The sequence below is a fragment of the Salvelinus namaycush genome, chromosome 29, assembly GCF_016432855.1.
Source record: "Salvelinus namaycush isolate Seneca chromosome 29, SaNama_1.0, whole genome shotgun sequence".
NCBI classification, from domain to species: domain Eukaryota; kingdom Metazoa; phylum Chordata; class Actinopteri; order Salmoniformes; family Salmonidae; genus Salvelinus; species Salvelinus namaycush.
The window spans coordinates 15,388,351-15,412,481 of NC_052335.1; the positions used below are offsets into that span (position 1 = coordinate 15,388,351).

Below are 24,131 nucleotides of genomic sequence, written 5' to 3' on the forward strand. Positions count from 1 at the left end.
GGGTAGCCTTCCACAAGCTTCCCACAATAAGTTGGGTGAATTTTGGCCCATTCCTCCTGACAGAGCTGGTGTAACTGAGTCGGGTTTGTAGGCCTCCTTGCTCACACACGCTTTTTCAGTTCTGCCCACATATTTTCTATAGGATTGAAGTCAGGGCTTTGTGATGGCCACTCCAATACCTTGACTTTGTTGTCCTTAAGCCATTTTGGCACAACTTTGGAAGTATGCTTGGTGTCATTGTCCACTTTGAAGACCCATTTGCGACCAAGCTTTAACTTCCTGACTGATGTCTTGAGATGTTGCTTCAATATATCCACATTATTTTCCTACCTCTGATGCCATCTATTTTGTGAAGTGCACCAGTCCCTCCTGCAGCAAAGCACCCGCACAACATGATGCTGCCACCCCCATGCTTCACGGTTGGGATGGTGTTCTTCGGCTTGCAATCTTCCCCTTTTTCCTCCAAACATAACGATGGTCATTATGGCCAAACAGTTCTATTTTTGTTTCATCAGACCAGAGGACATTTCTCCAAAAAGTATGATCTTTGTCCCCATGTGCAGTTGCAAACCGTAGTCTGGCTTTTGTTATGGCGGTTTTGGAGCAGTGGCTTCTTCCTTGCTGAGCGGCCTTTCAGGTTATGTCGATATAGGACTCATTTTACTGTAGATATAGATACTTTTGTACCTGTTTCCTCCAGCATCTTCATGAGGTTCTTTGCTGTTGTTCTGGGATTGATTTGCACTTTTCACACCAAAGTACGTTCATCTCTAGGAGACAGAACGCGTCTCCTTCCTGAGCGGTATGACGGCTGCGTGGTCCCATGGTGTTATACTTGCGTACTATTGTTTGTACAGATGAACGTGGTACCTTCAGGCATTTGGAAATTGCTCCCAAGGATGAACCAGACATGTGGAGGCCTACAATTCTTTTTCTGAGGCCTTGGCTAATTTCTTCTAATGCCATGACATCATTTTCTGGAATTTTCCAAGCTGTTTAAAGGCACAGTCAACTTAATGTATGTAAACTTCTTTCCCACCGGAATTGTGATACAGTGAATTATAATTGAAATAATCTGTCTGTAAAAGTTTGTTAACAAGAAATTTGTTGCGATGTTGAAAAACTAGTTTTAATGACTTTAACCTAAGTGTATGCAAACTTCCGACTTCAACTGTACATGGTCAGCATTGGTTACAGCATTGGACATTTAGATGAACAGTATACAGTTCACCTCTAAAACATTTGATAGGGTCCTATGGAAATCATTTGGGAGTGTGACTGTGTGTATGTGGGCGTTCATGTGTGCGTGCTTGGTGCATGTGGAGCCCACACACTTGGTGCTCCACCTCTAGAATGGTCTACAACTGACTAGGTATCCCCCGTGTCCTTCCCTTTCCCTTCTGTGAAGTTCAGTCAGGGAAAAAGTGTTGAACATATATATTTGCACATTATTGTTTCAAACCCACACTGGAGTGATTTTCATCTCTCTAATCAGAGACAATCTGGCACATCTCACTAGGGAGGGATGAAATAGAACGTACACGCATGCACACACAATGTGTTCTCTCTACTCTGCTGTACATCATTTTTGCTCTCACTATCAGTATGACATTTAACGTTAAGGAGTTATGGTAACAACGGGTGAAAGTAAGGGGGTACAGTCCAGTACGGCATCCCGGCAAAATAAATAGTGGGGGTGATCCGTACCGGTAAAACATCACAATAGTTCAAACAAAAGGTGACGAAAACTGTAGGCTATTTCACCAGTATTTGTCATTACTGCATGTCAGAGGCATGAAACATTTGCGAAAGGACTTGAAATATGATAGCCTACGTGCCAAAATGCTATGTTTTTCCGATGAGAACACTGATATTTTGTCAAGGCAGAGATGCGTGGCCGACACAGAGACGCATGCGGACAGCAGTGGACGCATAAATTCGGGCCTAATGACATTAGCTTTAGTGTCATTACACTTTTTGGTGTTTTGTGTAAAAGATTTCTCTTTCCATTCACCACTGAGTAGATTAACATGGTCGGGTAGCCTAGTAAAGGAAAGGAGCCCTTTGAAATTATTGTCAACCAATGGCAATCAACCAATGGCAGAAATCTACCAGGCAGCCCATAGCTGAACTATAACCTCTAATAGCTCCACCCATAAAGAGGATATGTGTGTGCATGTGTGTGTGGAGGCCGGTGGGAGGAGTTAAAGGAGGGTGGGCTCATTGTAATGGCTGGAATGGTATTAATGGAATGGAATCAAACATATGTTTTCCATATCTTTGATACCGTTCCATTTATTCCATTCCAGCCATTACAATGAGCCCACCCTCCTTTAACTCCTACAACTAGCTTCCAATGTTGTCTGTGTGTTTAGGCCAAGACATGGGGTATTGCTACACAGAAGGGAAAAGGCAAACAGTTTTTTTTATATCCTTAAAAGCCTTATAATGCCATGCTTTGTTCAGGTTTGTTGCACTGGCTCTTTGGGACCCCTAGAGAAACAAACACAGCATAAGAACAAGTTCTCCCATGTCACCACACTCTTCCGCACACTCCACTGGCTTCCAGTCGATGCTCACATCCACTACAAGACCATGGTACTTGCCTACGGAGCAGCAAGAGAAACTGCCCCTCCCTACCTTCAGGCTATGCTCAATCCCAACCTGAGTACTCCGTTCTGCCACCTCTGGTCGCTTGGCCCACCCACCCCTACGGGAGGGCAGCTCCTGCTCAGCCAGGTCCAAACTCTTCCCCAATGGTGGAACCAGCTTCCCACTGAAGCTAGGACAGCAGAGTCCTGAAACCCTACCTCTTCAAAGAGTATCTTAAATAATCCCGTGAACCCCCCCCCCCCCCCCCCCACATACTTTATTGAGAAAAAGTTAACTTACTATACTTGTGATATGTGGTTTTCCCACCTAGCGTTCTTAAGATGAACGCACTAACTGTAAGTCGTTCTGGATAAGAGTGTCTGCTAAATGACTAAAATGTAGATTCACACATCCACAAGAAGTTACATGTTAGGGCAGAAGTATGTGGTAACATTAACCAGCCAAAGATCTCTGTGAATGACTTAAAGGATCTTTGATTGTGAACACTGGTCACTGCTATACTATGTATTAAAAAGGAAAGCAGGAGGAAGGGGAGTGGGGAGGAAGGAGGGGGAGGAAGAGGAAGAGAGTTCATTTGGTGAATGAGTTGAGTGCCTGTACATTCAGTAGGCCAAGCAGTTGTCGCAATAAATCTGCTGGAGTTGAAATGCAGGTTGTTACTTTAGATCTAAGGAGGTCCAGGGCTGAATCAATATCAGTTTTCTGTTGACTTGTATCGTTCCTGTGTGTGTGTGTGTGTGTGTGTGTGTGTGTGTGTGTGTGTGTGTGTGTGTGTGTGTGTGTGTGTGTGTGTGTGTGTGTGTGTGTGTGTGTGTGTGTGTATGTGTGTGTCCAACCCCAGATCATCTGCCTCTGATAGGGAGACTGCTCAGCAGTGTGTGAAGCCACAAGCCATCGAAGGTTACCTGGCTGACACATCTGGATTTACAGTTTTGCCTACAGACACTGAAAACACACAAAGATATGCCACACAAACTCAAAGGCTGCCATTCAATTAGTTATTTTGTCATAAAACAAATCAAAGCTGCTGGTCAGGTTGATGTCTGATCTGGTTAATTATAACGTATCCTAAAGTTATTCAGTCAGCAACAAGGCAGGAATGCAGGATATATAGCTTAATTCAAAGCAACTCGACTGGATATGTGAGGTGGGGAATGAAAATACGTTTATGGGAGCTGAAAACAACCAATAACACGTTTTATATGATTTTCCTACTTTTGAACAGGAATTCCACAGTTCACGGGCTCAATAACTGAATTAAACTTCAGTCCTCCTTCTCATCGCTTTCCTCATCACCAGGGAGTACCTCCTCCGGTCTCGTCTTGTAACATGAACGAGCGGCACCTTTTTCCATCAAATGTTTTCTTCATCATGGACAAATCTCAGTGCAGTGAAGATCTCGCTCACGGCTTTTCATTGCGTTCCGGTTGTTTGACGCGCGGGCGATGATGGGACGCGGTCTTTCACGCACTGACTGGTACCCGACTGGATAAAATACCCTTTTTTTTTAAAGAGGAATTTTGCTGACTTCTCCAACTTTTATTTTCGAATGCTTGCAGGTATGATTGTTTTGTTAACTCTAGAAGCAACTACCATGTCAATACATTCACGTGACAGACGGGAATGTATAGACACATCAGGCATTACTAATCAATGATTATCACATCCAATTTCCACTCTTACAGTTGCATCATTTAATTTGCTTTGTGTGATTAGGCTACTATGACCAATGTGATAAAGTCTCAGAGTTTTATCACCATCACCATTAGACTAACTCTGATATATCCAGTAATTCCTCTAATCATAATTCGTTGACGTATTAAACAAATCATATTCCTGGTCACTCTCATACCCCTGATGATTTTTTTATCAAGCTTTTGAATTTGTGCTGCATTCAAACAAATCATTTATTTGAATTTAAGCTTGGTATGATCATATTTTCCTTGTGTAGAGAATAGTTGTAAAACATGGAATCATCAGAGGAATTTAGGCTATTGTTGGAGCCAATCAAATGTAACAATTTCCCACCCTGTGCCACCAACGAAATGCACTTCACCACCAGCGCTATCTGCCGGTGACAACGCTTTTGCAGAGAGAATACTTCAATAACACTCAAGCAGTTGGTGAGGACTGTAGGGGATTGAGCGCCCTCTGCTGGCCTCATCTTATACACCAGTCACCTGTTTCTTTTTGCGCAATCTTCCTTCCTCTCTCTGTCTTTTAGGCCCTGGTGGAGCAGTGCGATGACTCCCTTTCCCCCGTGTCTGCTGCTGCTCTGTGCCCTGCCCCTGTGTGTTCTTGCCTGGCGGGGCCACGGTGATGGTGTTGATGAAGAGTATGGCTGGTCCATGCAGAGGGTCCCGTTAATTCTGGACAGGCACACTGTGCATCTGCAGAGCCCCACATTTGGTGGGAAGGTCGAGGGGGCAGGTGAGGATGAGGAGGGGGGGTGTGGGATAAAGTGTCAGAGCGCCCTCCCCCCTCCCGACTGGGCCACACTGGAGAGCATGCTGGGATACGAGACGGTGTACGAGAATGGCACGCGCACACACAGCAACGTCACGCTGCAGGGCCTGAATGACACAACCTCACACACGCCCTTACACACCCCCTCACACACTCGCAGGAAACGTCAGGTGTACGGCGAGGACGGACGCTTTGTCATCTCGGACAGCCACTTCATCACCAGCTACCCGTTCTCCACGGCGGTCCGCCTGTCCACGGGCTGCTCCGGGGTCCAAGTGTCTGAAAAACACATACTGACGGCGGCCCACTGCGTCCACGATGGGAAGGACTACCTGCAGGGGGTCCGCAGGCTGAAAGTGGGGGTCCTACAGGTCAAATCTAAACGAGGTAGGAGGGGTGGGAGGAGGAGAGGGGGGAGGAGAGGAGGAGGAGAGGAAGTGGTAGGAGAAGGGGAGAAAGGGAATGGGATAGACGGAGAAGAACCGAGACAGGAGCAGAGACGGAGAGGAGGGAGGCAGAGAAGGAGGAAGGGAGAAAGGGAGAAACAGAACAGGGTTGATGAGATTGGAGCAGAGGGAGGTGAAGGAGGGAACATGGAGAAGGAGAGGGGACAAGGAGGGGGTAGGCAGAGAAGGAAAGGTAGCAGAAGTAGCCGTGTACAACGCAGCACCGAACCCAAAACTCAGCCCTCCTTCCACTGGACACGCGTAAAACAAACCCACATCCCCAAAGGTTGGATACACACAGGAGATAGAACCAACGCCATATCCCACAACTACGACTACGCCCTCCTGGAGCTCAAACAGCCAATTAAACAGAAGCACATGACACTGGGTGTAGTGGCCGCTACAAAGCCCCTCCCCTTGGGTCGCATCCACTTCTCAGGGTTCGACAACGAGCCAGAGGGAGGACAAAAGGACAGAGAGGGGGAAAAGGTGGTCTATCGCTTCTGTTCAGTGACGGAGGAGTCAGACGACCTGTTGTATCAGCATTGTGATGCCCAGCAGGGGGCGTCAGGCGCTGGTGTATACATCCGCCTCAGACAGGAAGTGGTGGGGTCCAATAAGGGGAAGTGGCAGCGGAAGGTTATCGGGGTGTTCTCAGGGCACCGCTGGGTGGACGGAGACGGGGGTGAACAGAGGGACTATAATGTGGCAGTGAGGATCACTCCGCCTAAATACGCTCAGATCTGCCACTGGATCCATGGGGATCCCAGCATGTGTAGGGAGGCCTGAGACACCAGGGATATGTCAGACTGATCAGAGTAAGAAAACAATAAGATATGCATCCATGTATCGCCTTTCACTGAGACCTCAAAGCGCTGAGGTGGTGGTGGACAAACTAACCAATGGCCAGCACAGACAGATCAGATGGAATAGAACTTTGGAATATGGGAGGATTTTCTTGCTCTGGTCAATCAAACAGATCCCTATCCAGACTGAGGTCTCAAAATTCTATGGTGCGCTAAAAACACGTTTCTTTGTCTCATGTGCTTTTTGTGTGTTTTTTTCCCCCAAGAAATACCCATCGTGCACATAATATGGGTGCTAAGATGAGTTCCGTTGGTGATGATTTTTCTTGGGTAAATCTTTGTTTTTAGTGTCTCTACATGATTCAGTTATCTAGCCAATGCTCTTTTTGGGTGCAAATAAGGGTTATAATAGTTATCAGAATATTTTTTTCCAGGGTCTATATTTTGAGTGTAAATGTGTATTTTGTTGAATATGTCCTAAACATACATTTTGCTTGGAAAAAAATTAGATCAACAGTGATGTAAAAAAAAATACAAAAATAAAATGTCTTTATATTAAAACCTACCATTGAATACCAAAAAACTTGTGATGGACTGAACATGTTCAAGTATGAATGACAACAGTGGAGACATAAGTGATGAGGCCTGAAGTCTTTCCATCAGTGTATTTCTATTTTATTGCATCTCAAGGGACTCACATGCAAGTGGGGGAGAGAAGAGTGATGCCATCCAAGAACCAAACACTGCTTTCAACCAAATATATAGCAAATATTGTTATCCACATTTTTTATTTTATACGTTTTATTCCTCTTTTTCTTTGTCAATACTTTTTTTCACAACAGATTAAGATAGTCACTTTGGAAGAAAAACAACACATGGAACATCCATTGTATATCTGAGCGGTTTACAGCTAACGAGTTCCCAACACCTCTGGAGTGTTGCTACGGGAGACAATACAACTCTACTGATCACAGCTCCACAATGACCTTAGGTCAGGGTTGTCAAAATCATTCCATGAAGTGCCTAGTGTCTGCTGTTTTTTTGGTTTGTCCTTTCAATTAAGCCTTAGACAACCATGTGTGGGGAGTTCCTTACTAATTAGTGACCTTAATTCATAAATCAAGTACAAAGTAGGAGCGAAAATCTGCAGACACTCGGTCCTCCGTGGAATGAGTTTGCCACCTAAGCCTTAGGTTGACATGGGCTGTGTCCCAACAATATTTACAAACCTTCTTTCCTTGTCTCCTTCATTTCATGACCACTGGTTGGTTTCACCAATTGCCTTTCACCTATCAATTCAGATAATTGGCCGTTAAGTAAAGGAGACAAGTACATTTGGATTTTTTAAAGTATTTGGATGCAGCCTAGATCAACTTCACTTGACATGGTCAAATGCAGTAACACTCCGCACCAATAGGGAGAGCCACAGTAAACACTGGGGGCTGAGTTTGCATTCAGTACTGCCTCCAAATACAGATGAGATATTTTTCAAAACTGCTTGAATTTTTTAAAACCTTAGAATTCATAGACATAACTAAAATATGATACATTTTCTCTCAAAATAAAGATTAAAGAAATATATGTATAATCTATACTTAAAAATATTCTAAAATGCATATGTCAATTTGAACATAGTCCACAAATGTTGCATGTAACACACAATCAAAAAAACAGACAAAATAAAAACAACATTTTGTCATATGATTTGTCATCTCGTAAACCCAGATTTGTGGTGACAGTTGTACATATTTCAATATTCATCAATATAACTGTATCTGTTCTCAAAGAGGCTGGGTGGATCAATTAATGGAGAAGAGTACAACTAAGTGTTGAATGATGTTAGAAAGGATAGTGAGGGAGAGGATAGGGCAGGGATTGGCCAGTGAGGTTTACACACACCGAACACAGTCCACGGTTAACAACACAATCCTCGTCTGGGAAACGCGCAAAAAAATCAACACAGATCCACCATTCCAGGTCAGCTGACACGTGGGAGTTCCAGAACAAATCTAAATACACTCATTGTTTATGGTACATTTTTTTCTTAGTTTAGGTAAAGGATAACATTGAAGTACACACACACTCATACACAGTTTAGTTTTCTGTATCTATGACTCACAGCCACGGTTTTTGCTACAACAGCAGACAGAGAGGTTACGGGGAAGTCCGAGGACAGGGGTCGTAGTGCTGATGGTTGATTGGCTGAAGTGGCTGGGGCGTGACAGGAGGGAGACGGGGGGTGCACACATCCACATCCACAGCTCCAGACATAACAACAACCTCTGGAGAGAAGAGACAGAGCGAGGGATGATTACCACAATGTTATTATGTAACTGTCTCTTTTCATTGCATTGTGTGCATGTCGTTTGGTGCCACTGTGAGAGAACCCTACCTCAGAGGGATGGGTTAGAGGGGTTTACATGAAGTCCTTGATGTTGAGGTCATCCAGGGCATTCTTGGGGGGCGGAGGCCTCCTCGGGCTCCCGGCCATCCCTGGAGATCCCATCTGTCACAGGGAACAGTGTTTCATGAAATAGGTGTGTCTGTGTGTGTGTGTGTCTGTGTGTACTCTGTGTGTGTCTTACCGGTGCTCCTGGGGCTGCAGGGGCTCCAAAGCCCGGCCTAACCATGGGCATCATGGGAGCTCCAGCACCGGCCGCCCCGCCCTGAGAGAGAGGAAACAGTCAGACACTATGGCAGCCATTTTAGAGATGCGTACATGTGCCACCTAAAGGGGTCATTGGCCATCTTAGGTGCTCCTAATGGTCCTAGGTTGAGGGCGGGGTGGTCTTACCATGCTGAATCCTTGGTAAGACCCCATAAAAGAAGGGGATCCCATTGGAACGTTCTAGGGGTGTGGAGTGGGGGAGAGGAGGTGGGACATTACCACACTACATACAACACAGGCACAGTAAAGACAACACTGCAACAACAAACACACAGACATATCACTGACACGCACACATAGAAAACATAGAACAATACACCATAAAAAAACTTTTAAGACGCACGCACGCACACACACAGAGAGAGAACAGCAAAGCACAGCACATAAAAACACTAACCTAACCTCTAAAATCAGGTTCAGGTGATTTGCTCATGCAGAAGCATTTGAAGACCACAGGGTCAATCATAAGAATACATGATCAGGCAAGCCAGTTTAAATCAGCAACTGATTATCTGATATTCATGTCAGTGGTGAGGCTTTGGCTAAATGAACAGCTGAAGCCATGGGTTAATACAGTAACTACAGACCCTATAGCAAAAGCTTTTTGGGCTAATGGTTAGTGCAGCAATTATATTATGAAGATAAAGCGATCTAAATTTGTATTGTTTTGTATTGTGTTTCGTTTGGACACTGGGAAGAGGAGCTATTGCTCAAAAAATGGGGGTTGAAATAAGGAAATATGCAGATGAACGGGGCATTTTGGGGTCAGGTGGCTTGTTTGAGGTCAGAACTTTAAGGGAAGAAAAGGAGGGAAGTGGTTTCACAAGTAGCTCCTTGGTTTAGGACAAACCTCAGCCCGCTCAGAGCTCTCCAGTATTCCCAGTCCAACCCCTTAGTTTTCCCACAAAATGTTCACCCCTTTAAACCAAACACCAAATTCCTAATGTCCATATTCCAAATGTGATTGGACCACCCTGGAGAGTCAGAGAGGAGAGGTGCGTGTGATTGGCTCCATGCCATGCCTGTCACTGCCATGTGGCTGCACTCCATGCTATATGACAAAGACCAGATTTACCATGGGAGCGCCCCAACTTGGAGGAGCTACCTGAGGAGTTGACCAGCCTCCGCTTCCCATCGTGTTCTCCCCCCTGCGGAAGAGATGTCAATCAGTCAGTAAGCAAATAGAAAGAGTAAGAAAAGACAGAGGCCCCCAACCTCTTAAAATGTAAAGCTCATTGAGCGCTTGGAAAATGCTATGTGATTGTAATCCATGACATTAAATTACATGTCGAAACACAAAGTAACACATACTCAAAACAGGAAAAACGTACGTTTTTTGGCTCCCCATTCCCAGATCTGAAAGAGAGAAAATAAGACATTTCCCAGTCAGACAGAATAATGTACATTTAATATCTTATAACAGTTGCAAGTACTATGTAATATTATTGTACCTCTACTGTAATTACACTGTATCTGGCTATGTAACATTTCATACCTCTACTGTAATTACACTGTATCTGGCTATGCAACATTATGTACCTCTACTGTAATTACACTGTATCTGGCTATGTAACATTATGTACCTCTACTGTAATTACACTGTATCTGGCTATGTAACATTATGTACCTCTTCTGTATCTGGCTATGTAACATTATGTACCTCTACTGTATCTGGCTATGTAACATTATGTACCTCTATTGTATCCGGCTATGTAACATTATGTACCTTTACTGTATCTGGGTATGTAACATTATGTACCTCTACTGTAATTACACTGTATCTGGCTATGTAACATTATGTACCTCTTCTGTATCTGGCTATGTAACATTATGTACCTCTACTGTATCTGGCTATGTAACATTATGTACCTCTACTGTATCCGGCTATGTAACATTATGTACCTTTACTGTATCTGGGTATGTAACATTATTGTACCTCTACTGTAATTACACTGTATCTGGCTATGTAACATTATGTACCTCTACTGTAATTACACTGTATCTGGCTATGTAACATTATGTACCTCTACTGTAATTACACTGTATCTGGCTATGTAACATTATGTACCTCTACTGTAATTACACTGTATCTGGCTATGTAACATTATGTACCTCTTCTGTATCTGGCTATGTAACATTATGTACCTCTACTGTATCTGGCTATGTAACATTATGTACCTTTACTGTATCTGGGTATGTAACATTATTGTACCTCTACTGTAATTACACTGTATCTGGCTATGTAACATTATGTACCTCTACTGTAATTACACTGTATCTGGCTATGTAACATTATGTACCTCTACTGTAATTACACTGTATCTGGCTATGTAACATTATGTACCTCTACTGTAATTACACTGTATCTGGCTATGTAACATTATGTACCTCTACTGTAATTACACTGTATCTGGCTATGTAACATTATGTACCTTTACTGTATCTGGCTATGTAACATGATGTACCTCTACTGTATCTGGCTATGTAACATTATGTACCTCTACTGTATCTGGCTATGTAACAGTATGTACCTTTACTGTATCTGGCTATGTAACATTATGTACCTCTACTGTATCTGGCTATGTAACATTATGTACCTCTACTGTATCTGGCTATGTAACAGTATGTACCTTTACTGTATCTGGCTATGTAACATTATGTACCTCTACTGTATCTGGCTATGTAACATTATGTACCTCTTCTGTATCTGGCTATGTAACATTATTGTACCTCTACTGTATCTGGCTATGTAACATTATGTACCTCTACTGTATCTGGCTATGTAACAGTATGTACCTCTACTGTATCTGGCTATGTAACTACCATGTACACTCAGTAGCCGTTCATGGAAAAGGTTTGCTCCTACAGACAGTGAGTCACGTGGCCATGGCTTGCCATATAAAGTAGGCAGACAGCCATCGAAGCATTCAGTTACATTTCAATTGAACGTTAGATTGGGCAAAACAAGTGACCTAAGCGACTTTGAGCTTGCTATGATCGTCGGTGCCAGCTAACAGGTGGGTTACAAACAGGCAAATAACGGCGCAGTACAACTGAGGTGTGCAGAACGGCATCTCAGAACGCACAACCCGTCGGTCCTTGTCACGGATGGGCTATTGCTGTAGACGGCCACACAGGGTTCCACCCCGATCAGCTAAAAACAAAGCGGCTCCAGTGGGCACACGATCACCAACACTGGACAATTGAGGAGTGGACCACTGCCTGGTCCGAGGAATCCCGGTTTCGTGTTGTGCCATGCTGATGGCAGAGTCAGGATTTGGCATCAGCAGCACGAGTCCATGGCCCCATCCTGCCTGGTGTCAACGGTGCCCCAAATAATTCAGGCTGTTCTAGAGGCAAAGGGGGGTCTGACCCAGTACTAGATGGGTGTACCTAATAAATGGTCCACTGAGTGTAAGTAACATTACAATAAGGTGAGATTGGTTATAGGAACATGTCTATGCATAGATGGACAGCACCATGATGCTGAAATTATTCAGGCCAAATTGAGAATCCCTGTCCTGTGTCTGCTCAGAGACTCTGTTCAGAGACTTACTGCTAGCCATGCTAGCCATGGTGGCGTCTAGGTCCCCTCCCATATGTTTAACTGGAGATGAGGCGGCCCCAGTCTGGGGCGTCATAGCAGGCATCAACACATCCCCTAGACCATCAAACGCTACAGGAGACACATAGGAGGGGGGAGAGATAGGAATGGAGTGGAGGGGGGAGAGGGAGGGAGAGAGAGAGAGAGAGGTGAGAAACAGCCACAATAATCCTCTCTGATCATAACAGAGGGGTCCTCCTTACGAGTGGGATTACCATGACAACCCATCGAGAGGGTCTCCATGACAACAGTGATCAGAGAGGAGCACAACATTGGAATGTTAACAAGAGGCAAGTCCTCATACTGATACTCAGTATGACTGAGGGCTTATACTGTGCCTCAACACACACACTCACACACAGTTAAAGTGATACTCTCCATGTAATATAAATCAACAGCATAAATATGCTGTCTACTCAACTCTACTAAATAGTATTACTATCCTATTAGCTAGCTTGTTTGAGATGGGGCATCATCCTTTGTATCTTGGTGACAGTAAGGATGCAGCCACTACTCTAGAGGGAGGAGGCAGTACCAAGCTAAATGGGCATTGTGCTGTGAGCATCTCACACACCCTATTTATTAGGCATCTGTCAGAGCAGAGGGAAAAGAACAGCAGCAGTTGCTCTCTTACTGCAATGCAGCAATGCACTGTGGGAAACAGCACATCAATGAGCCAGAACACTCACCCAATCAGAGAGCAGGAAGCAAGCAATGAGCCAGCCCCAGAGCCAGATGGAGAGAGAGAGGAGCAATAGAGGGACGAGAGAGAAAGAGAGAGACATAGAAAGTGAGAGAGGACAAAGAGTGTGAGAGAGCGCGCGAGTGAGTGAGATAAAGTGCAGCGGGAAAGAGAGAGAACAGAGGGAGGGAGGGAAAGAGAAGGAGAGGATGTAAGGGTAAGAAGAAAGGGACAGAAGGACAGTAGTGGAGGGAAAAATAATGGAGTGAGTTGAGAGATGACAAATGTTGCGAGAGAAAGAGAGATGGAGGAGAGAGAGAGAGTTAAGGCTTAAGCAGTAGTACTTGCAAATCGTCATTTACATAACATGCAGGGCAGTGACAGCCTTGACCATAAACCTGGTAAGCACAGGGAAAGTTACCACAGTAAAATGTGAAAAAGTCAACCAATGAACACACCAACAGAGAGAGAGACAACTATGGAAAGAATCTAGAATGAGAATGACCATACACAACAGCATGTGCATGTGGAATGGCCATAAAACCAAGGTATGTTCACAAGTTACATACACTCAGGATGTATTCATTCAGACAGACATGTTCATATACAGTACCAGTCAAAAGTTTGGACACACCTACTCATTCAAGAGTTTTTCTTTATTTTTACTATGTTATACATTGTAGAATAATAGTGAAGACATCAAAACTATGAAATAACACATGGAATCAGGTAGTAACCAAAAAAAGTGTTAAATCAAAATATATTTTATACTTGAAATTAGCCACACTTTGCCTTGATGACAGCTTTGCACACTCTTGATGACAGCTTCGCACACTCTTGGAATTCTCTCAACCAGCTTCATGAGGAATGCATTTTCAACGGTCTTGAAGGAGTTCCCACATATGCTGAGCACTTCTTGGCTGCTTTTCCTTCACTCTGTGGTCCAACTCAATTGGGTTGAGGTTGGGTGATTGTGGAGGCCAGGTCATCTGATGCAGCACTCCATCACTCTCCCATCTTGGTCAAAATAGCCCTTACCTGCCCTCCAGGACACCTACAACACCCGATGTCACAGGAGGGCAAAAAATATAATCAAGGTCATTAATAACCACCGAAGCCAGATACAGTGTTCACCCCGCTTCCATCCAGAAGGTGAGGTCAGTACAGGTGCATCAAAAATGGGACAGAGAGATTGAAAAACAGCTTCTATCTCAAGGCCATCAGATTGTTTAACAGCCATCACTAGCACAGAGAGGCGGATGCCTACCTACAGACTTGATATCGTTGGCCACTTTAATAAATGGAACACTAGTCACTTTAATAATGCCACTTTAATAATGTTTACGTATCTCGCATTACTTATCTCATATGTACAGTTGAAGTCGGAAGCTTACATACACTTAGGTTGGAGTCATTAAAACTCATTTTTCAACCACTCCACAAATTTCTTGTTAACAAACTATAGTTTTGGCAAGTCGGTTAGGACATCTACTTCGTGCATGACACAAGTAATTTTTTCAACAATTGTTTACAGACAGATTATTTCACTTATAATTCACTGTATCACAATTCTAGTGGGTCAGAAGCTTACATACACTAAGTTGACTGTGCCTTTAAACAGCTTGGAAAATTCCAGGAATGATGTCATGGCTTTAGAAGCTTCTGATAGGCTAATTGACATAATTTGAGTCAATTGGAGGTGTACCTGTGGATCTATTTCAAGGCCTACCTTCAAACTCAGTGCCTCTTTTGCTTGACATCATGGGAAATCAAAAGAAATCAGCCAAGACCTCAGAAAAAAAGTTGTAGACCTCCACAAGTCTGGTTCATCCTTGGGAGCAATTTCCAAACGCCTGAAGGTACCAGGTTCATCTGTACAAACAACGCAGCCTGGAGGTGTGTTTTGGGTCATTGTTCTGTTGAAAAACAAATGATAGTCCCACTACGCGTAGACCAGATGGGATTGCGTATCGCTGCAGAATGCTGTGGTAGCCATGCTAGTTAAGTGTGCCTTGAATTTTAAATAAATCACTGACAGTGTCACCAGCACCCCCACACCACCTCCTCTATGCTTCACGGTGGGAACCACACATGTGGAGATCATCCTTTCACCTACTCTGCGTCTCACAAAGACACGGCGGTTGGAACCAAAAATCTCAAATTTGGACTCATCAGACCAAAGGACAGATTTCCACCGTGTCTGTTGCTCGTGACCCAAGCAAGTCTTTTCTTTTTATTGGTTTCCTTGCAGCAACTCGAACATGAAGGCCTGATTCACGCAGTTTCCTCTGAACAGTTGATGTTGAGATGTGTCTGTTACTTGAACTCTGAAACATTTATTTGGGCTGCAATTTCTGAGGCTGGTAACTCTAATGAACTTATTCTCTACAGCAGAGGTAACTCTGGGTCTTCCTTTCCTGTGGAGGTCCTCATGAGATCCGGTTTCATCATAGCGCTTAATGGTTTTTGTGACTGCACTTGAAGAAACTTTCAAAGTTCTTGACATTTTCTGTATTGACTGACCTTCATGTCTTAAAGTAATGATGGACTGTTGTTACTCTTTGCTTATTTCAGCTGTTCATGCCATAATATGGACTTGATCTTTTACCAAATAGGGCTATCTTCTGTATACCACCCCTACCTTGTCACAACATAACTGATTGGCTCAAATGCATTAAGAAGGAAAGAAATTCCACAAATTAACTTTTAACAAGGCACACCTGTCAATTGAAATGCATTCCAGGTGACTACCTCATGAAGCTGGTTGAGAGAATCCTAAGAGTGTGCAAAGCTGTCATCAAAGGGTGGCTAATTTGAAGAATCGAAAATATATTTTGTTTTGTTTAACACTATTTTTGGTTACTACATGATTCCATGTGTGTGTGTGTTGTAATATATATATACATTATATATATATATATATATATATATATAAATAAATAATGATATAGAATTACTATATTTATTATCATTATTATTCACAATTATTAATAATCGAATAACCTAATCTATATCTAATATACATATGAATAAGATTATATTACATGATATTATATGATATTATATATCTGAAGTACCCAAAAAGGCCACTAGATGTCATCTGATAGAAATCCAAATAAACCTTCAAAGTAACCAAAGATTCTGGTCGTTTACTGGTAAATTTAGAAAGTTTCCAGTAATACACCCTACCTTTGTAACCCTATATGTGGTGTATTTACTGTTATATGTCTTGCATACAATGTGAATGTTCATGCCTGTTGTTTGTGTCATGCCTCGTGGGTGTGTCGTGCATCGGTAGGTACATTACCTGCCATCAGCTCAGCACCAGAGGCAGCTGCAGCAGGTTGGGTTTCTCCACCGGTGGAGTCTAATGGGTCAAACCAAACCATACCAGGCCAAGGTGGGCCAAGCCATTAACAGTGCAGCATGAGGGCAGAGAAGAGTTAAGAAGTCAGCCATCGGCTCCACACTAGGAACGCCAAACAGATAGAACAGCGTTATCATTGTCAGATAGGACAGTAGACATACACAGGTAAACACACGTACACACCAATAGTCTCAAACACACCAATAGAAACTCCTTTGATCCCAATATGCTGTGACAAGTCTACATCTACTAAGTGATACAAACTCAAAATTCTGTAGAGGACGTTGAAAAGTCAGAGTCCATCCTGAATACCACAGCTAACGCCTTAACTACAGTAACAACTTTATGGGTCACCAAAAACATACAGAGAAACGGAACGAGAAATGCTGATGAAGGTGAATGACATGAAAATAATCAATCAAATAATCAGTTAAAGTTAGGGCTTTCCTGCTTAGAAAGATTTTTACAAAAGGCCACTCATTTGAAGACCGTCGACCAGCAGCAAGGGGGATAGTGAGAGGTGGGGGGAGGGTGTACATTTACCCACCCCCAAACATGTCCATGATCGCCCCCTTGTCCGTTGGGGGGTCTGAGGAGAGGAAGGGGGCAGGGGAGGAGAATGCATCTGCTATAAGGGGAGGGGTAGAGGAGGGGTAGAACACACAGTGTGTGAATTATGTGCAAATGTCACAGTATAATTCACACTCACACGTACATCACACAATCAAACAAACCCATACCAACTAAACAAACTCACACAAACAACAAAATACAATAAGTATCCTTGAATTACAATAATGCACAAATGTACATATAAAAAACAGCACTCCAAACACATGCTGAGAAAGAAGGCAGATGGCGTGAGTTTGGGTACCTGCTCCAAACATGTCAACACTGGGGGCAGGGTCTGCTTTGGTGAAGCTTGGATCTGGCATTGAATCAAACATAGCTACAGGACAAGTACACAACACACAAACACAATTTAAATGAGAACAGCAGACTACAAACAATGACTCATTAGATTAACAATTGTGATTGAAAGCCAATGCAGGAGCAGAGAGGCAGCTGGGGAGAATGCATCCAAGCTGAAAGGAAGCAGAGGAAGCGTGATATGTGCAAGTTAGCCTCACAAAGAGAAAGGAACAATGCAGTTGACGGGTAAAATGCAGGAGAGGACAGGACACAGATGCAGAGTAGAGGACAAGGACAAAAGAGAAGAAAAGAAAAGGTTAAAAAAGTACCACACACGTGTAAACATTTACCACTGAAGAGGTCTATCGATGGGGTGGCGGGGGGGATGGGTGCTGCGATGGTGGATGAGGGGGCAGGAGGGGGCGCCACTGAGTTAAAGCAGTTGTTCTCCATTGGCATCATGGCAAACAGGTCCAGCCCTGGGCCTACTGCATTTGAGCTGCTACCAGTGGGGGCAAAGGGGTCTTTGGGAGGAAAGAACCAGGGAGGGGATGACAAGGGGGATGGAGATATTACACAACCACCATAACACAGTGTGAAATAAACCTAGAGGTATGGCAAGAGCTATATTCTGTGAAATAGGGAGGAGGAATAGGTGCATTCGGCTGAAATTCTGAAGATACGAGCTGAGTTAGGGAATTCACCGCTCCATATTCTTCATAAACATACAGTACATGTAAAACACTATGAAGTATCGTATGATCAAGAGAATCTGGAAAATAAGCATGTCTGATGAAAAATGCTAAGAAAAGAACACGATTTGTGAAAAGAGGGAAACATATTGGAGAAAGCAGTATTAGTAGTATTCACACTCTCTCATTATACTCTCTGAAATACCCATACTAGACCAGATTTACAGAGTGTAACCACAGAGCTTGTAGATGCATTTTGGGATTTACAGAGTGAAAGGAAACCCCAGGTGGTATCTATCATGGTGGTTAACCACTGTCCTAAAATCAACCTCAGCAACAATCTCCATAGTAACAGCAACAGCCATGCCCAGAAACAACCAACAGCAGCACCTTTCTAGGGAAACTAGCTACACCCACTCACAGCAAAGGGATCAACTGTTGGAACACACTCTCCATACAAAAACACATAAGCATGGATGCACCGAGCACTCGAATACAGCCAAACACACACACAGCCATTTACACAGGCAGACACACGTCCTGTAACCCACCGGCTGCGGCGTCGGCAGCTGGGGTTGGCGTGGAGGCCGGGGCCCCGCCCTCGGCAGCGGCATCAGAGGCGGGAGCAGGGGTGGAAAACGCATCTGATACCCAACACACACACAGACGACAGAGAGCGAGGTACAGCGAGAGATACGGAGAGAACAGAGAAAAGAAACAAGACAGACAAGAAAGAGAGTAAGTCAGAACAGGAAGAAGCCAACTAAAAGATGGTCTGTGCCTCAGCAGAGTTTAGAAATACTACTTTTACTTTGTTAGGTATTTCATTTACTTAATATACTGTACCTATATTAAATACTTGTAATGTAATGTCAGGCATAAGATATGTAATATACTTATTTTATTGCAGAGAGATATATTGCAGAGATACTATTTAACTGAGCCATCTTTTGATTACTGTAATAAATTCAGTTTAGATTAGTTACAAAACATTTACTTTGTGGCATGAATGATTGACCGGTGAAGGATAAATGAGAATACAGACAGGAGGCACAGCAAGGCCTATGGAAGCCGGGCTTTAGCTACAACTAAACTAGAAAGCGGTAACTAGGTCTGTTGCACTACATAACTGGACAAGCAGGTCACAGAATGAAACCAGAAGCAAAGCAATGTGTCTTTTAGGCGGCAATAAAGAACATGACTCTGTTTGATAGATTGGCTTTTCTCTGAAGTTAAGGAAAAGCTGTCGGACTATCAAACAAAATGAAGCATGTGAAAATGTATGGGTAGCATGTCTGAGTGGGTCTACAAGTGTGAGCATGCTTGTCTCTGTGTGTAGATCTGTGTCAATGAGCATAAGATGTACAAAATGCATACCAGTATGTGTGTTGCTTGCCATGTTCTTCCCAAATGGATGTGTCTGTTTTGGGGTATCTGGGTCACTGTGTGTATGTACATGCAGAGACTAAACATATGCATTCGTGTGTGTACATGCATGTAGAGAACACTACACTGTATCTCCTGTGTGTGCATGTGGAGGGTTGGTTGGGGTTGAGCTGTCCAGCAGAGATTCTGTGGTTGGGAATCCTCCAGAAGCCCACTGACCTCCCAGCAGATCCATATTCGTCGCACCGGGGGAGGTGGTGGCGGCCGCACTAGGGGGAGGAGCCAGAGTGACTCCTGGCTCTGCGGCTACAGGGGTGGGCGTTACCCCCGCGGGAGAGGGAGCGGTGTCTACAGCGAGGGTGGGGTCAGGAAGCATGGACTCGCCCATTTCTGCAGGTACCCACGTGGTGTACCAACCAAACCCAAAACAAGGTACCAAAACAACCCCCAGAAATCATCCCCCAAAATACCCCATAGGAACCAAAGCAACCAGAAAGGCCCCGTTAGAACCAAATGAAGGTATCAAATCAACCCAATTTTAAAGAAACAACCGAAAAACAAAATCAACCCCAGAATTAAAGCCCCCGAATGAACCCAACCAGGGGATGGGAGGGAGGGATAGAGAGCAGAGAGAAACAAAGAGAGAGAAATAGACTATTGAGACTAGAGCAACACTATGAAACACATTGGGAGATTTAGAGATGACACGCTCTGTTAATGTTAATACACTAGAGAGGTTAAAGCCAGGGGCACTGTGGGATAACACTCACCTGATCCAAGGAGGTCTGTGGCAGCATCCCCAGAACAGCATGGGAGAAGGTGATGGAGGAAAATTCAATTATATTCATGTTAATTAGATAATGGAACTACCAGTAAGTTTTAATTAAGAATTAAACTATCAAGTTTTGATGTGGGACATTACCTCCCCAGGACATAGGGGCTGCTGAGGCTCCTGCTGACGGACCAGAGGAGGACAGAGGGTCCAGATCAAACAGAGAACTAGAGAGAGATAGAGGGATAGAGAGAGAATGGAAGGGGAAGGAAGAATGGACTCTTATTCACAGTTTTACCAAATAAATGGAACAGATAGAATGGTTGAATGCCAGAACTGAGGAAATCCCTGAGGTGACGAGGTAAACTGTGGTAGGCAGAGGTAGTCACTCACTCAGTGGCTTCTTCGGGTGGCGGCACTAGGGTGGGCACGGCGGCTGCAGATTTGGCGGGGGTGGAGGTCGGGGACACGTTATTGGTGGGGGACCCCTGGAATAGAGAGGGAGAGCCTTATTACTATCTATGTGTCGACATATAACCAGAAATAGAAAGGCAGGGAAAATCATTTGTAATCTTCAACTCACCTTTGTTGGAGACCTGAAAGAGAGACGGAATAGTTCATATTTAAATTTCATCCGTGCTAGATATCACCTTTCACAGCTGAAGTCATCTACATTTAAATGATCTTTTAAACTTATTTTCATGACTTTACAATAAACTCATCTGTCAAACCCCAAAGAAATCGTTCCTGCTCACCCTTCACTTTGATCCCCAATGATGAACAGAAAGGAACAAAGAGAGAAGAAGGATTAAAGGAAAAGTTAACACAAAACGGTCTTGGGAACTGTGGTGTTGGGACAGGATTCAGCCTGCCACCCATTCACAAACAAGCGAACCATCATTAAATAGGGATTACATTTCTCAAAACACATAAATAATGTGCACATTTGAAAGATATGTTAATTCTATGTTGACTGAAATGATTGAAAAATTTAAATGTTTGTTATCACGTAGACTAGTAATAGCACTTGGAAGCTGAAATTACCAAATTAGCATTCTCAGATGGCAAATATCCTAATGTTATCTACATAAAACATTTTGGCACAGTTTCTGTATTTTGTCATTGATATTCTGTGGCTAACAACACTGTCAGTTCAATAATTGATCTTTGATTGAAAAGGGATAGCCTGTATGGATAATGAGCATTATATACAGTCTAATATTATGAAGTGTTCTTACTACGTGAAAACAAGCATCATTTTTTTCAATAATATTCCTCAGCATATAATTATCATATATTTCAAATTCTGTGCTCGTTATTTCATAGTTTTAACAAATGTAATTCATATTTAACGATAGTTTTGCTTATTTATGAATGGGCTGGAAGGAGGAAAACCAGCCTGATCTCAGTGCATTTCGTATGTTTCTGTAAGTAAATCCGAGACACTCCATTTAGTATGATAAGTTAAGTTTCATATTGTATGTATTCATTTGTGGATGTCCATCACTCATTTTGTAAGATATGTTACCAATTACAATTCGTTTTATATGTTCTGAATTTGCAAAACGTATGATATGTTACGAATTCTAGCTAGGTGGCTAAAGTTAGCTAGACTAGGGGTTAAGGTTAAGTTTAGGAGTTAGGTTAAAGGGTTAAGGTTAGGGGAAGGGTTAGCTACAAGGTTTAGCTAAAAGGGTTAAGGTTAGGGTTGGGGAATGGTTAGTTAACATGCTAAGTAGTTGCAAAGCAGCTTAAAAGTTGTACGTAGTTGAAAAGTTGCTAATTAGCTAAAATGCTAACGTTGTCCATCATGAGATTCAAACTTGTAGACTTTGGTCTGCTAAACGTTCGCATTATATGCTCACCCATCCACCCTGACCAACCACCCTACTTTCGTTTTTTCCTTAAGTAACCATTTGTCTTATATAAACATACCAAACGTAATAAATCATACTGTCCCGGATTTACATTTACTATGTTACATCTAGTCTATGAGACCAGGCTGCATTCGATCAGGAACAGGGTCAAGTGGGCAGGGCTAAATAAGGTGAATAGAGCCCAAGTTATGAGTCTATCTAGTTTCTCACCCTCTCATTTCTCAATTCAGATTTTCTCTGTGTACAGACACCAAGAGAGCCATTTCCGCATTTTAGCTCTTTTTGAAATGGTGTGGTTAGAGAGGGTCCTCTTACCCCTTCTTCCCCTCCAAGCTGTTCATGTGTGTCTCCAGAGACTCCAGGATGCTACTGGGAGCCTGAGGGTCAGAGAAGAGAGAACCAATCAGAGACACAGAAACAACAGGTTTATGTGACTGACTTCCTTACTCATCTGCATGCCAACACTTCAAATAACACAGCACCCAATTCTATTTCTATGGCAGCACCACTCCAGGCCCTTAATTTTTAACTCATCCCACTACCCCACTTTTCTATAAACTCAACGGCCTGTAGAATGAAGTGTTAAGGAACATTTTACTTAAACTCTTCAGTCGTTTGTGCACGGAAGCACACACACATGCAAATAAACACACAGAAATGCACTGCAGTCAGAAGTGTCAGTCTGTAGAATTATCCCATGCCAAAACCCCATCCTCCCAAACAGGCACTCTGCCAAGCCACTCCATGTCTCTATGGTTACCGGGTCCTCGATAGGCTTAAAGGGACAGTCCTCATCGTCTGAGTCTATGAGGTTCGTCACCACTCGAGGGTGCAGACACTGGGATCGCAGGGGGGAGATTAGGATGGATGTGTGTGTGTGTGTGTGTTACAACTATGCCATTATCCTTCCAGAGAGAAAGCACAAAGACCAGTGACTTACATAGTTGATGTCTGGAATGTCATTTTTTTCGACACCGACTGTCTGTGGAACAAAACACACACAAGAGACAACTTCACAATCATATCCGTGCATCATAACCTTACGTTCAAAATAGAGACAGACACTGTATGTGAGCAAGCTCTGTGTGAGTTTCACTTGGATATAAGTTAGTTAGAATACAGCCTAATCCGTTAAGAAGTTTCCTTTACCTCAGCGAGCTTCATGAACTCTCCGATCTTGGTGACCCTGGTCAGGAACCTCTTGTAGATCTCCAAGGCCTCCTTGCAGTCGCTCTTCTTCATCTTAAAGTATTTCTCTACAGACATTTAACAGTTGTTAAGAATAAGAGCATCTTCTAAATCGCTACACGGTGAAAGGAAGTAACTTATCTTTTAATTGGTCTGCTTCCCAAATGGCACCCCTTTCCCTTAATAGTACACTACTTTTGACCAGGGCCCATAGGTCTCTGGTCAAAAGTAGTGCACTATAAAGGAAATACGGTGCCATTTGGGATGCACACTATGACATGTCTAGCTCACCTAATAGATTAATGACCCCATCGTTGTAGGAGGCAAACAGCTTGACCAGATCCTTGAAGAGCAGCAGGAACGCTGCGTTGATGATAGGGTTATTCAGCTCCTTGGGGTGGACCTGGGAGAGAAAGAGAGACCTTTCAAAAGCGTTTCATTTATGTAGTTCAACAGAAGATGCATTAAACTCCAGCAATATTCTGCTGTACTAAAACATTGTTCACCCCCACAGAAATGTCAGGGTCAATAGAACAAATAGCATCATTGCTATTGAGAGAGAGAGAAAATGTAACACAAGAAAATAAACAGTTGGTTAACAGTATTCTTTGTGACCTGACATAGTACAGTGGTCAGCTAATTCACAAATGAC

At 43.3% G+C, this 24,131-nt stretch overlaps 2 protein-coding genes across 2 annotated transcripts in view; one reads left to right on the plus strand and one right to left on the minus strand.

The window, feature by feature from the left end:
• Positions 1-3,926: 3,926 nt before the first annotated feature.
• On the plus strand, positions 3,927-7,434 carry LOC120024289 (serine protease 23-like). The gene is made up of 2 exons (XM_038968492.1): positions 3,927-4,172; positions 4,838-7,434. The coding sequence occupies exon 2, from the start codon at positions 4,857-4,859 to the stop codon at positions 6,312-6,314; it is 1,458 nt and encodes a 485-aa protein (XP_038824420.1). The 5' UTR covers positions 3,927-4,172; positions 4,838-4,856; the 3' UTR covers positions 6,315-7,434.
• Positions 7,435-8,747: 1,313 nt separating this feature from the next.
• Positions 8,748-24,131, minus strand: part of LOC120023967 (clathrin coat assembly protein AP180-like) — a 32,396-nt gene continuing 17,012 nt past the window's right edge. The window contains exons 6-21 of the mRNA XM_038968066.1: positions 23,771-23,882; positions 23,441-23,547; positions 23,232-23,273; positions 22,607-22,668; positions 20,998-21,010; positions 20,808-20,902; positions 20,565-20,641; positions 19,862-20,032; positions 18,808-18,900; positions 17,915-18,088; positions 17,527-17,601; positions 17,200-17,280; positions 12,479-12,675; positions 9,126-9,179; positions 8,917-8,997; positions 8,748-8,837 (exon numbers count right to left, since the gene is read on the minus strand). Coding sequence (XP_038823994.1) covers positions 8,748-8,837; positions 8,917-8,997; positions 9,126-9,179; positions 12,479-12,675; positions 17,200-17,280; positions 17,527-17,601; positions 17,915-18,088; positions 18,808-18,900; positions 19,862-20,032; positions 20,565-20,641; positions 20,808-20,902; positions 20,998-21,010; positions 22,607-22,668; positions 23,232-23,273; positions 23,441-23,547; positions 23,771-23,882 — 1,524 coding nt within the window. The remainder of the gene's footprint in view (positions 8,838-8,916; positions 8,998-9,125; positions 9,180-12,478; positions 12,676-17,199; positions 17,281-17,526; positions 17,602-17,914; positions 18,089-18,807; positions 18,901-19,861; positions 20,033-20,564; positions 20,642-20,807; positions 20,903-20,997; positions 21,011-22,606; positions 22,669-23,231; positions 23,274-23,440; positions 23,548-23,770; positions 23,883-24,131) is intronic.